Source organism: Apaloderma vittatum, unplaced genomic scaffold, assembly GCF_000703405.1.
Source record: "Apaloderma vittatum isolate BGI_N311 unplaced genomic scaffold, ASM70340v1 scaffold16392, whole genome shotgun sequence".
Taxonomy (NCBI): Eukaryota; Metazoa; Chordata; class Aves; order Trogoniformes; family Trogonidae; genus Apaloderma; species Apaloderma vittatum.
This window is the reverse complement of record NW_009705407.1, coordinates 21,588-35,667: the sequence shown is the minus strand read 5'-3', so window position 1 is coordinate 35,667 and position 14,080 is coordinate 21,588. Positions and strand designations below refer to the sequence as shown.

The 14,080-nt window shown below is 47.1% G+C and overlaps 1 protein-coding gene across 1 annotated transcript in view; it reads left to right on the top strand.

Moving 5' to 3' along the window:
* Positions 1-1,670: 1,670 nt before the first annotated feature.
* NECAB2 (N-terminal EF-hand calcium binding protein 2) overlaps positions 1,671-14,080 on the top strand; it is a gene marked incomplete at both ends in the record, with an annotated part of 33,979 nt that continues 21,569 nt past the window's right edge. Inside the window, one exon of the mRNA XM_009865397.1 lies at positions 1,671-1,779. Coding sequence (XP_009863699.1) covers positions 1,671-1,779 — 109 coding nt within the window. The remainder of the gene's footprint in view (positions 1,780-14,080) is intronic.

Here is a 14,080-nt window from a genome sequence, read left to right as displayed (position 1 = left end):
TTTAGGGAGGAAACACAGAAAAACAATGTGGGCAGCTGGGCCCTCTCATTGTGGTGCTCTGCAAATGGTCCCCTTTTCACCCAGTGTTGCTGGAGACTTTGTTCTCCTGCTGCGTTCCTTTCCTAATTGCCAATTAAATAGGCATCTTAGACTCACTTTATCACTGGTCTACATTTGTCTGTGTCTAGGCAAGGCAAAGTGGGTTAGCATTTGGCGATGCAGGTACGTTTAAGGAGCAGCAGACCTATTTAGTTTGAGAAAGAAGTATTGACGTGTGTGTGGTAAGTCGGCTGATTTTGTTCTCCAGCATCATTTCCTGAAAGAGAAACAACAGAGTTTATAATTGATTTGATTAAATAATAAATGATACATTCTCCAACTGCAAAGTAGGCAGCATTTCCAGTGTATGAATCTTCTGTGGATATGAGTGGAGAGTCTCTAAGCAGTACGTGACGAGGGGGTTATTCCCCCCAGGCACTGCTGCATACCAGAGCACGGTGTCAGCAGCTTGAATGAGAAACTCGAAGTAAATTAAAGTTTCTTAAAAGTTCATTTTGTCTCTCTCCTGTGGCTTTACTGCTGAACTTCATAGGGGCTCTCTCCAGACCTTCTCACATCCAGCTGTGGCTTTAAAGATGTGCTGTACCTGTAAACAGCACGGGTTCCAGATTGAACAAGTGTGTGTGAGCCCATGTCACTTTACCAGCAAAAGTTGCAAAGGAGTACTCCTCATATCCTCTCATATATAGATTTAACGGTTTGGGTTTTTTTCTTCGTCGTTTCAGTAGGCTGTTGTAACCCCGGTGTTAAATTAACACTGGGGCGAATATACGAAATAACACGCAGGGCCACTTCATATGCCTGTGGACTTCTGGCCAGAGCTGCTGTTGAAATATCAGTTCAAGGATGAGCATGGAGCTTGCTGCCAACATTGCTGCAAGTTCACCTCTAGGTGCCCAGGAGACCATTATTAAACCTCAGTCGTGTGAGTCCTTCGCGTGCTGGTCAATTTGCCGGGAGGCACCCGGCAAGCTGTGGCCCGTATGGCCGGGCAGATGGATTCTGTGCGTCATCAGGTCCCTTCAGAAGTAAAGGCGCAACGCTAAGGTGACACAGTCCTTGTGTGTTTTTGCAGTTGACAACTGAAGCAGAATGTGTCTTGTTATGCTTGGGAATTGCAATTACACATTTCTGGCTGGTGCTGGGAGATGCTCTGTGTTGGGGAAGGTTCAGCTGGATGGTGACTGCGAAAATTGCTGCTGGGTCTGCTGCTAATTCCAGCCCTAGGTCTTTGCTTGTCCGTTACGTGACCCTTAATGAGAGTCCTGCACTGTTTGAACATACGGTGGACAAAACGCTCCATAATTTCTTAAATGTAATTCAGTTTCAGGATGATTTTTTTTTCAGGGTTCTCTACGCCAGCCTTTGGGTTAATAGCTCAGTTAGTTGCTCATGACCAGTGCGTCCTACCCAGGAGTAATGAAGCTTCACCTGGATCTGCTGCTACCAGGTCCCACTTTGTGGCCAGTGAGCTCTGCACTGGACCGGTTCTGCAGAAGCACTTTGAGATAGTTTTAAACTGAATCTTTAAATCTAAATATAAAACTCCTGATTTTCTTGTGCCCCTCGCTTTGCCGATTCCCTAATGGCAGCTGTGTTGCTGTTTGCAGATGATGGGAAGCTGTCCCTGGAGGAGTTCCAGGCCTTTTTTTCTGATGGGACGCTCAACGAAGAAGAACTAGAGAAGCTCTTTCATACCATTGATTCCGACAACACCAAGTAAGTTTTCCCATGCTGACACCCTCCTGTTTCACAGAGTGCTATAAAATATGTGAATCTCTGTTCAGGTGTTCTACAGCACCAAATTGGAATGATCTGTGACCTTGTCTGTGATCTCTCGCTGCCCTTGGACCATGTCTGCTTTGCCTCCCCTCCAACATGTCTCCTGGAGCAGTGATTACTCTAGCACTGGATAGAAACAAGCCCCCCCCTTCCCTTCAAGGTGAAGTTCAGCAGCGTGGAAACCAGCCTAAGCCCTCCAGCTGCTGTCATAGATGCTTTGTCTCTGCTCTGGTCCCAGCAGCCTGATGCGGCCGTACTTCTGTCCACACAGAGCCTGGGCAAAGCACCGACGGGACAGATCCACAAACAGCACTGAGCTCTCTGCACGGCAGCTGTGATGCCAGCAGGGAAAATCAATGGCAGAAACCGAGCTCCAGGCAATGCTTCCCGGTGTGCTCTCTATAGACTCAGGGACTCAGGTGCCCACCACCTCAGTTCTGAAATCATTTATGGCGTTGCCCGAGCTTATCAGCTCTCAGCTGGCCTTTGAGAGGTTGCAGAGAGCTGATGCATGTATCCCATGGGTAGTGTCTCGATGTTTCTTCTGGCTTTCTCGAAATGGGAAATTGGTTCGCAATCCGTGTTTTGCTTGGGGGCTGTAGAGAGTCTGCAGCGTGCCCTGAGCCTTTGTAAGGGAGAGAGAGAATACGTGCCATTTCTAAATGTCATGCAACAGTGCTGTCTACAAGCGGAGTCTCGCTGAGCAGCTCCTGAGCATGGCAAGAGTTCTCACAAAGCAGTAGCATTCTTCTTTTGCCAGTCTGGCTTGATCCAGTCATCAGTCCCTGCACAGAGCAGCATAGCATCTGCTGTTCTTGGCTGGAAGGAAAAGCAATGAGTTGGTCACCCTTCCAAGTTAAATCCTGGCATGCAATTGGCACTTGCTTGTTGATCTGGAAAGCATAGACACCTACAGCAAATTTATCAAGTTGGAGGGAGAAAATATTCCTCAGGTTTTTATCAGCAAGAGCTTTCTCAGTCTCCAGGAAACCTATTTCAGAGCTGGGCCTCCTTCTGCAAAAGTGCTTTTCGCTACGGAAGGAAGCCGTTTGCCTGACTGCAGTCTTGCATCTAATACAGTCGTTCAAGCTGTGTGTGTGCTTGTCACCCTGCCCTGTCTCCTGTTCTCCTCGCAGTAAATTGGTGAGGTAGGAAGGCAGAGCCTCCAGCCGTGCCCAGGCACTAGGGCTGCGATTTCGAGCGCTGCTGCCACCGAGCAAGGGGTTTGGAGCTTTCGTTTCTCCATTTTCATTTTTCGCATAGGAACAATGTGAACTTTAGCTTTCCGAAAGGCTGTCTGAATGACAGATATTTGCTGTTTGGTAGAAATTTGTTTATTTTTAAGGCTGTTTTTTGATACTCTGTGTTTTCCTCATATTGCCCATCATGTTTGTTTAGTGCATGAAACAAAGTTTGCTATTGGAATTACATTACAGCTAGAGTAGAAAATGAAGAAAATTACGTTCCCGCTGATTATTAGTAATTGCTGTTACCAGCCGAATTACAAAATGTTGATTCAATTTCCTGGAGTATTTTTAGGAGCAGGGAACTGCCTTACTGGAGCAGACAAAATCAGTATCTGTCCCCATTTCTTGACTTGCTCCAGTTGAGAAGGTGGTGGAAAGGCTGCCCTGTGGCTCTCTTCCCCACTGAAGCAGGAGGCAAAAGCAAGATGTTGCGAGGTGGTTTGTCACCGTCACTCCTGCTATTTCAGGAATTTTCAGCAGTGCTTTATGGGGAGCTGCCTGAAGATCAGTGAGGAGGTAACGATAAGTTATATTAATGCCAATACTGCTGGAATCCCAAATTATGTGTATGATATGTAGACACGTATATTTATATATAGATAGATAGATTTGGTTTAGTGGCAGAACAGAAAACGTTAGACTGATGCTCACCTGGGAAATCCTGTTAGATTTGCAGAATTATCTACACCTTTGCTTAACTTTTTCTAGCGATATGTATCAATATCAAAAGGAAAAAGTCATAGCAAATGGAAAGCCAAACAAGTCTTAGGGTCACGACTGACGGGATGAAACCCTTTAGAAATGTTACTGTGATATTGGACGAAAATTGCTTTGTCTGATCTGTGGTTCCCGTCTTCTTCCAACTCCCTGGGGCAACACTTATACCCACTCTGCATCCCCTCGGAAGGGAGGAGCACCTCTCAGTCCTTGTGAAAGCAGGGAGAGGTCAGACCTGGCTGTTAACCAAATAAGTTTAGTCCAGGCAGGGGATTTTAAAATCTTGTACGTTTTTCATCGCTGCAGAGGACAATTCTTTGGGGAGAGATCTGCTCACTGGAGCAGGACTTCTCCGAGGAGCTGTACGGGTCCATTCACAAGCAGCCAAGAACATGGCATTAGCATTCTGCTGCTCTGTTGTTTGTTATCTCTTCACTAGGCTTGTAGCTATTCTTTTAATTGCTTCATTTCCCCCTGCCTCTAAATGAGCTCTTCTCTCCGGTGGCAAACTCAAGGCAGGGTTGAAGCGTGCGTGTAGGATAATTAACAGAAGCTGTGTCTCTTCTCAGAAGCCCTTCACAGCTCTCCCAGAATGTGATTTTTGCCAGAGGATTGTGACAAAAGGAGTAGGGGGAAGACGATGGGGTTTGGCAGCGTGCAGCCTCCTGCCCTCCATGGCAGGTCCCAAGGATGGGGGTCTGGAGGGACGATGCAGGGAGGTTGGATGGGAAAATCAGTCATGTACCTTCAGATGCAGGACAACATCCCTCTTGGAGGCATGGAGCAACCTTGCTACCCCAACTGCTCAGCCGCAGAGAGCTGTACTATAAATCAGAGTAACTCAGAGTGCGGGGGTGTAGCGGGGATCCAGCTTGCTTAAGGTTGACGAAAGCAGATGAGGAGGGACAGGTTAATTGTGCAGGAGAAGCTGTGAAGATCGTTCTAGTGCTAGTGAGGGATATACCCAGGAGTGAGCTGTCTCCTGCGGTTGTGACTTGCTGGCTGTAGTTTCTGTTTCAAGCTGGAGGCGGCTGTGCAGAACATCTTGTCCTATTTCGTCTCTCTGCGGACATCATCAGGGCATCTGAAAGGCCAGAAGCTCTCAAAGCTGGCCTGGCAGTTTGCATGGATGAATTTTGCTTCTCTGTTACTTTGCCTCGATGCCCAGAGGATGGAATTGTTTTCCACTGGACCCTGTGCAAACACTCGGTGCCTGTGGCTCTGAAGCTTAAAGCTCCACAGTAGTGAGCATATCCCAAAAGAGGGAGGAGATGCCAGCAAGGTGTTGCTGGTGTAGTTGCGGATTCTGGCTGATGCTGTTCACTACGAGGGGAACCAAAGGAAGATGTCTAAGTAGCAGCCCTGCAGCTCTCTGGCTTGGTGGTACCCTGACTCTCAAAACTTCTGGTTAAGTGTTGTCGAAGAGCAACGTGGCATTCTGGTGGGGTCAGAGACAAAGGCAAAGGAGCTCAAAAACTCTTCCTGAGCAAACAACAAGCAGCAAACAGCTTGCAAGGAGCCTTGGTGTGTGCAAGCTACAGCTACACTGTGTGCTCCAGCTGATAACCCAGGCAGAAACGGAGCTTCACGTCATCACAAGTTGAACGTGGGGTTCTCAGCACCCTCCTTCCAGCACACGACCTTCCTCCAGACCTGGACGTGTTCTGTACCGTCAATCATGAGGCAGCCTGCCGACCTTCTGCTCCAGATTTTTTTTCCTCAGGTGGAGGAGGTCTGTTGTTACCACTTTGTTGGGACACCACATCCCCCTAGACGTACCCTCTGATACGCTTTGTCTTCCCACAACCTGCTTTGGCTCTGGTGTGAGGAGACTCCGTCAGATGTGGGCTTTGGCTCATGCTGCCGAGGCTTTTCTCCAGGCTACTGCAGTCCAGTCCTCTCAAAGTCGAACAGAAAGGACTTCCAATTCTTGGGCAAGGAATAATTATGATTATGATGGAGTATTTTTTTGCTGTTTTTTCTCTCCCTCCCTAATCTTGGCTAGATGCAAACCTGGTTCAGTGAAGAGCCAGATTTGTCTGGGAGCTGAAGCCCACACCATGGAGATGGATGTGCCCATTGAAACCAACTTAATCTCTGAATGTTCTCAATTAGCTCTCTGGGAAACAAACTGCGGATGGTATAATCAGCTGAGATTTTGATTAACTGATTCAAGAGACAGTTCTTGTCTCTTCTGAAAGGGACAAAATGCTTGCACAAGAATTACACGTCTGGCTCTAATTTCTGGCTGCCGAGCACATGGGCATTTCGTGGATTTTGTTCCTCCTGTTTACGTGGAAGATGTTTTTTGAGTCCTAGCTTATTCTTCTCTGTGCTGACATGTCACTTATGCTATACTCTGCTCTACTTTTCACTTAAATGAATAAACACTTGATGCCAAAGCTCATGCTCAGCAGCTGCATGGTGATAGAACTAGGAACCATCTCAGGCTCAGCAAAGAAAAGAGGCTTTAAAAAAAATAATAAATCATGCACTGGGACGGTCATCAGGAGAAGAACAAAGCTGGAAAACTGCATGTAAACTTGTTTGAAAAAAACACCACATTTGAGAATAGTTTTCTATTTCTAATCATATTTCCCAGGTGTTTTCCCAGACAGCCTCTTGCCGGGGTCCCTGGAGGGAGCCTGTTCAATGCTGGCAGCGAGGCAGATTGGAACTGGGAACAGCGGGCTGGTGTTTGCTGCGGAGGGCGAGGAGCAGGGTGGGGGTTTATCTGTGCAAACAGAGTGAAGAAGTATCACACTCGGAGGGTTTCTTGCTGGGACGGTGGCTCAGCTCTTATTTTTCAGATTTTGCGGGACCGTTCTGCATCAGAGACTTTTCTCAGGAATGGAAAGATACCAAGATCCTTCACTAAAACCGTAAAAGTGACTAAGATATTTAATTCTAATCGGCTGCTTGTGTTCAAGTCATGTAGGCATTCAAAGAGACTGTTGCATTGTGGTTGAAGCTTCAGCCTTACCAATTTATCCTTTTTTTTTTTTTTCTGAACAAATCTGCATAGGGCACTATGATCAAGCAGCAGATGTGTCCAGCTGCTGTTCAGTAGGCAGAGCAAGCTGTCTGCCTTGGTAATGGATTTGGGGAGAGGGGTTTTTATTAGATCACTTTTTGATGGCAGGCAAAGAGAATACATGAGAAACAAAGATACTGGGAAAATACAGGCAACAGAGTACAGGGATTTCTTGCTGTACTATTCTTTTACTTGTTCCCTGCCAGTTGTGTGTTGCAGAGCCAAACCTGTGCTTTTGTTCTTCTAATTTCTTCCTCTCCTCCATGCAACCTTGGTAATAACCAAAATACCTGCAAAATCTAGAAGGAAGAGGAATCTAACTTCATTTTAATTCATGTTCTCAGTATCTTACCATTTGCTTCTGGCAATTAGCAAATCATGCAGCTGAGCTCCGAACAATTAGCTTTTCCCTATCTGTTTTGCAGTTCAATATTAGAGATTACAAATAGAAATCAGATTAGTCCAAGCTTCTGTATCAAGTAGAAATAGGCAAGAAGTTAAATATTCATTCATCAGAAAAGGTCATTTCTGACTGATTCATACTGTTGGCAGTTTATGCAAAAAACCCACTGAGAGATCCTCTCCAAAAAAAATTGTTTTAATGGTTTACTTTGAAAATTGAGTGAAAAGAAGGTTAAAACAAGCTTAAATGATGACTTCTGATGGGAATGAAAGGGCCAAGCAGTGGAGGGAAGTGTGTCTCTGTGAAAAAACCAGCTGAAGTATAGCTTTGCAGCAAGCTGTGGAGAGTTACTGGTGCCTTAACTTGCCTCTGTGAACGTGAACAATCAGAGCATCCCTTGGCTCTCTTGCCTGGGGAGGACCAGGACACCAGCACTGTGGGACAAGGGCGTCCAGTCAGTCAAGTGCAAAAGGCTCTTCTCTGGGTAGCTCAACCCTCTGGGGTCCAGGGTAGTACTGGCAGTGAGTTCCAGTCCTTGTTAAGCATACCTAAGTCTTTTCCACCTTTATGACTGGTTTATCACCCCACTCACATGCCTATTCTGTTCTTCTCCCTGTTGTGGTGGGCACTTGAGGAACACTATTGACTTTGCAAGGGTCCCCAAGTTCCTTGCAGTGGTGTTTGGTGAGGCGATGACCCTCCAGCTGCCTCTCAGCATCACGACCCAGAGAAGAAGAGATGCCAACGGTATCTGATAGCTGCTGAGGTTGCCACCACTCTTGCCTTGCAATCCACCCAAGGATTGGCAAGGCACACATGAAGCAATCCTGACTGAATGCTGATTCGGCTTTCGCAAGCTTGTGGGTGTCAATGGCTTTTAACAAAGCAGCTGCGGAAAGATTATAGAACTGGTCAGACTGGGAAATCACTCGTGGATTCAAAGGCTGAGTGGTGGACGGGAGCCTGTCTGGACAACTTTCTGTTTCTTTGTTTTTTAAAGCACGCGGCAAGAGGGCTGTGACAGTACAGCCCGGATGGGGGCTGTCATCCATCCCCTCCCTCGCCCCAAAAGTCAAAGGTTTAGATGCAATTTATTAAGGGTTTGGCACACAGAAAGACTTGAAAATGTTTAGTATTGAACTAAATGTCTGTTTTATTGAAGGTGATGACTGTACTTAGAAACCAACTGTTAGATTAAGCTTAGTAAATCAGTGTGCTGCAATGATCTAGTTTTCAGCATATCAATTGTGCTGTAAGCAGGCATTTTATTGTCTTGTCATCTTGCTTGAAGGTTTTATGAGCTTTTCAAGAGGTTTTCTTTTTCAAGTGCATGGTTAGAGGTGCTGTCCACCTCTGACAAAGCAGAGAAAGATGACATTGTCTATTTTTAATAGACTGTGAAATGGCTTTACAAGGTACAAAGAGAGATGCAAGGGGAGCATGCCTTAATGGCCCCAAATTTTCTTTCATGGGTGGAAACAATGCCACGAAGTTTTGCTCTTAACATGCAAGTCCTGAGTTGCGGGACTGGATACAAATGAGATAAAAAAACCCCATCCCCTTGCCCACAATGGAGCTGGAGAATGCCGTGGCAGTCCTGAAGGGTAAAGCCTCAACAATGCTGAGCTCGGCTCAGCGGTCGTTCCCGGACCCCAGCTCTAGAGCTGTGAGACAAAGCAAGATGGTCCAGCACCAGCTGACAGCCTGCAATGCCATATTGCAGTTGCTGATGAACGAGCAAACAAATGTCTAGTGCTCTGCAGGTGCCACTTTTATTGTCCCTGGCTTTTTTTTAAACTGACATTTATTTCTCTTTTAACTAGCGAGAGCTTAGAGCGTGTTTTCCAGCAGCATCCAGACCCTTCATTTCGTTTTTATCCATATTCAGTCACTTTTCGTGGTACCCTTGATGATTAGAACTGGGTGTTTTGTCCTTCACCATATTGAAAATGTTATTTGGGTTGTATTGAAACAATGGATGAAATAGAGCACCTGCTCTGCATCGGGGAGGGTTTGCAGCTCGGGACTTTCCCAGGACATGGGAGAAGCAACTGGGGGTCTTTACTGAGCTATTTCTGACCTGTACCTGCAGCTGTAGGTAGGAAATTGGGTTGCTGGGGAGGATGTGGTGCTTCGTAAATGTCTGTGACTGCAAAAGAAATCAGTATGTTGAGGGAGCGAGGAGCTAAACTGGCCTTAAAATAGAGCAGCAGGTGGGAGTCTTTAAAAATGAGAAACTAAGCAAATAACGTGTTATGTTGTACCAGTCTCTATCTTTATGGTAGATATCGATTCTCTGGAAGGAAACGGAAACTCTGAGGGTTGCACTGCAGAAAGAGGGTATTACAAATGAGCATGGTACAAATTCCCTCACCCTGACACAGTGCCTGTGCTGGTTTTCTCAGCTGCACGAGCAGAAGCAGGAGGATTGCTGTTAGCAAGCATTACTGCCAAACCAAGCCCCAGTGTGGATATAGGGGCCTTGGGCTCATCGTCCCCTATGTCCCGTGCACAGCCCTTGCCCACGGCTGTGGGGAGGGGAGCAGGGTCCCTGGAGGCTGGGGGGGTCCCTCCCAGGAGCTGGAGCTATCGGTGCAGACGAGTCTTCCCTTCTCTAAACCCAGGAGAAATCCACACCGAAAGCCTTTCCTCCAGGGCAGTGAAACCGTGGTGGAGAGAAGGGGCTTTGCTGGGAGATGAGCACCCAGACAGGGTCATGGGGCAGAGATCCCTTGGGCTGCTGCATCTGTATCTTGGCTGTGATGGGTTTGAGCTGCCAGAGATTCTCTTTAACGAGTTTAACAGCCTCTTCGCGTCGCTTTTACAAGGTTTAGCGCTGGCTAGAGAAGAGACATCTTCCCATCACCCCCCTAATCACTGCTCACACCGAGTGCTATGGCAACCGCCTTCCTGCAGGCGCTGCCAGGAAGGACATCTGCACTCGCAGCCTTTTTGGAACGGCTCCGGGCTTTTTTGGACCTGTTGCTCCCCGAAGTGTGCTGCCTACCTGTGGAATTCAGCATCATGACAAATCAATTAGGAGTTAGTAATCGGTGCTAATCACCCTATTTTATTTTTTTCTTCTTCCCCTTTTCCTTTGTAATCTGAGCTGGAGTAGCCTTTGTAACGGGAGTTTGAAAGCTGCTCCAAGCTGAGCTCGGCGTCTTCTGTCATGGTGGGAAAGATGCCAGTGAGCAAGTTTGCTTGTAAACCCCACATCATGGGCTCTGTGGTGGCTGTGAGGCAACATTGCACTTTGCTGAGGGTGTGACTGTCCCCAGCCACACTGATGGGTCTGCCGGGGGGTTTCCACATTGAGGAGGAGGAGGAGAAGGGACCGAGGGTCTTCTGCTGGTCATCCCCATCATGCTAGAAGGTCTCCTAAAGGAGCATCTTCGGTGATGCTGAGACCACAGATCTGGCTATCTGATATGCTTTCTGGCTGCTTTGGGCAGCGAGAGACCTGCCTACTGCAGGGAACCAGGACCTCGTGGTTTCTGTGTTTCTGCAGGCAGAGCAGGTCCGCCCTGTCCCCACTGCGTGACACTGCAGCAACTTCACGGGGACCTCTTGTGTAGGGAGGGAACAGCCTTGAAGCAGGATGATTAAAGGAGTGTGTAATATCCTGAGCCTGCCAGATTGAGCGTGCTTGTTTGTATTGAAGGTCAATTCAATTTACCTTGAAAATTCAGTGTTTTTCAGATTACTGACTTGTAATGAGGAGTCTGCTGCCCCAGCGCTCCGGAGCCAAGCACGCAACGCAGAGCCCACGGCTCTGGGCACCAGCATTTCCGATGAATGGAAATGATTTGCAGACTGGATCTGGACAGTGTCTGTATTCATGAGAACACAGATGGCTTATCAGGGTGAGGAGCCACAGAGAAAGCGATATGAAAACATTAATATTAAAATATTAAAATTCTAATATTCAGTGAGTCTGAATACAGGTTTGCTGTGCAGCCTTGCTGCTGCACACCTTCTGTCTTGCTGAGCAGTAATGAGGCTCTTTGGAATACAAAATCTGTCTGTGAAAACTTCATACCAAATCCGTCTTTTGTTTCTCTCTGTTTCTGGGCAGCTCTCTGTCCTGATTTTTTTCTTCTCCGCTTTGAGGAAAAAAAAAAAAAAATTTTCACTGCTGGGCTTTCAGAGCCCCTTACCGTGCTCCCCCAATGCTCGATGATGGAGCATATGCCAAGAAAAAAATAAAGTTATTGGTTTTGCTTTGGAGAAAGCAACATTTCTCTCCCTTTCAGGAGCTCCCACGGGAGCTGTTCCCTGCAGGTGTTTTAATAAAAGTCATTGTGCTCCAGTGCTGGAAATGTCCCAGTTACACGGTGATCCATCGGGACTCGGCCAAACTGTGCCTGTTTCGTATAACGTGGATTTGGGGGACACACCTCTGTCTGAGGTGAATGGTGGACCCCCATCAGCTTGTGGATATGGGCTCTCCTCCATCAGTGCTGGGCATTTAAATACGCCCTGGGAAAAGCAGAGCGGAGTGAAAAATACCTGCTGGGTTGTTATTTAAGACTTGCTGCTCGCTCAGCCTATGGGCTGTACTGAATCGTGTGCAGGGCAGGTGTGTCTCTGCCAGTGCATGCACCCTGGAATTATTGCTGCTGAAGCACATGGCAAAATAGATTTTAAACTTACTTCATGCAGCTCAAGAGGAAGGTGCCAGTCTGTTTTCGGTGGTGACAAGTAATAATGGGTATAAGGAATAGTGGGTGTAAGGTAGAACACGGGAAGTTCCACCTCAACCTGAGGAGAAACTCCTTCCCTGTGTGGGTGCCGGAGCCCTGGCCCAGGCTGCCCAGAGAGGGTGTGGAGTCTCCTGCTCTGGAGACTTTCCAACCCGCCTGGTCGCGTTCCTGTGTGACCTGCCCTAGGTGATCCTGGACTAGATGATCTCTAGAGGTCCTTTCCAACCCCTGACATTCCATGATTCTATGATTCAATGAAACAGGGACATTTGGCAGGGACATTTCGGATAAAGACCATCCTTTAAAGGAAGAGCCAGGTGGGCACCAGAGACCTGGCTGTCAGCTTGCCATGGCTCAAGAAATTAAAGCCAGAACTGACATATGTTGCAAATACTTGTCTGCCTCTGTCACTCAGAGCTGCAGCTGGCTGGGTGTCCTGGTTCTCGACAGTGTTGGCATATGGTTTATGCTGTTTCTTTGCATGTGGCACCTCAGATTTTGGAAGTCCTTTTTTTGCTTCATACCATCAGAGTGTTACCCTTTTTCAAGCAAGTGGGCAGGTGAAGGAGGTGCTTGGGTAGGTCTCGGGAAGGATTTAGCAAAGTTCTCCAGAAGATTTCAATGGAAAGTTGCTTAATTCTTTGGATTTAAAGTTATTTGACTCCTGGCTGGCATCCAGCATTTGGTATTTCTCTTGCTCTTCCTGGAATAATTTCTCTCACTCTGGGGTTTGTGTAAAAATGTTTCTTTGAGTACAGAAACTAATGATCAAGACTCACCATCTGTGACCCCTTAGTAGGCATCTGGATGTACATTTTCCACTTCTGAGGTGTTGAGATAACGCAGCACTTTTACTGTTGGGACTAGGAGGCATATCATCAGATACAATAATACTTTCCAGCTGCAGATGTCGTTTTTTAGTCTTTCCTAAATGAAAATCAGTTTTGCAGGTGGCTAATGCTAGAGGATGATTTGTTTCCATGCTCGTTTGAAGCCTTGTAGCAAACTCAAGGCTGTGAATAGGAGATGGAAATGAAAGTAGAACGTGATTTTGGAAAAAACTCCATTTTCTGTGCTGGTAAAGCAACTAAGCTGTGTGGCTGCTGATGCAAACCTTTCATCTGCCCAAGTAAAAGGGTTATTATCTTCAGTTGAAGCTGATCAGGTGTTAAGTGGCATTTGAGCAGCGCATCCAGGCAGCTATTTGCATGAGAAATATGCCGTGAAGATGAGACTTTGATGTATTTGCAACTTCTGAATTCCCATTATGGTTTTGATTATGCTGCCTGTTGGGAGAGCCTGGGACACCTTTCTCTTGGCCGAGCTAGAATCCAAGAAGGGAATTTCATGCTCTGCTTCTCCACGTTATGTCTTCCATTCTGAGATAACTTTTCCGCTCCTCTCTGAAGAGAAGCCTGGAAAAACGTGTTAATGACAGCAAGTCAGAGGCCATCAGCCTTGCCTTGGCTGTTTTGGTTGGAAGGGACCTCTGCAGAGCTCTCGTCCCTTGTAGTGGGACCATCACTGGACCAGAACAACGCTGACTCTGCCATCCTGAGTCCTAAAGACCTCCTGGGATACTCTCTGGGTAACCCCCTCCAGTGCCGTGCTGCACTGGGCTCGCTTCTCACGATGGGAGATTTCAAGAAACGTCTTCTTTTCCTACTGGAGAAAGTGATTTTCTTAAACAAGTTGGGCTGATCTGGATCAATGTAGCTGGAGCTTCTGACCTGAGACCTGGAGGTTACGTGGGGGACCATCACCCACCCAGACATTCGGCCGCTGGGATGCTCCGTTTGAGCTCCTGATCCCTGGGCTTCAGCATGCCCACTGCCTGGTGTTGCCACCCCACCGTCCCCTGGGAGAAAGTCTTGAAGATGGCAACGTGTCTTAAGAAAGGCAAGCAGAGCAGAAAAAAAAGCTTTTAAGTGCTTTGAACCAATGGCAAAGCAATAGAAAGTCAGTATAGGGGCAACTCTGATGAAAGCCCATCAGCTGATTAATCTGCCATCAGGGGCGTGGCAAGGCAGAGATGTGACTTTCCCGGGTTTCTCCTTCAGATCATCAAACCTTGTAGCACTCATCAAAGTGCATTTTAGTGTTGGGTGGGTTTTTTGGGGGGAGAAACGCA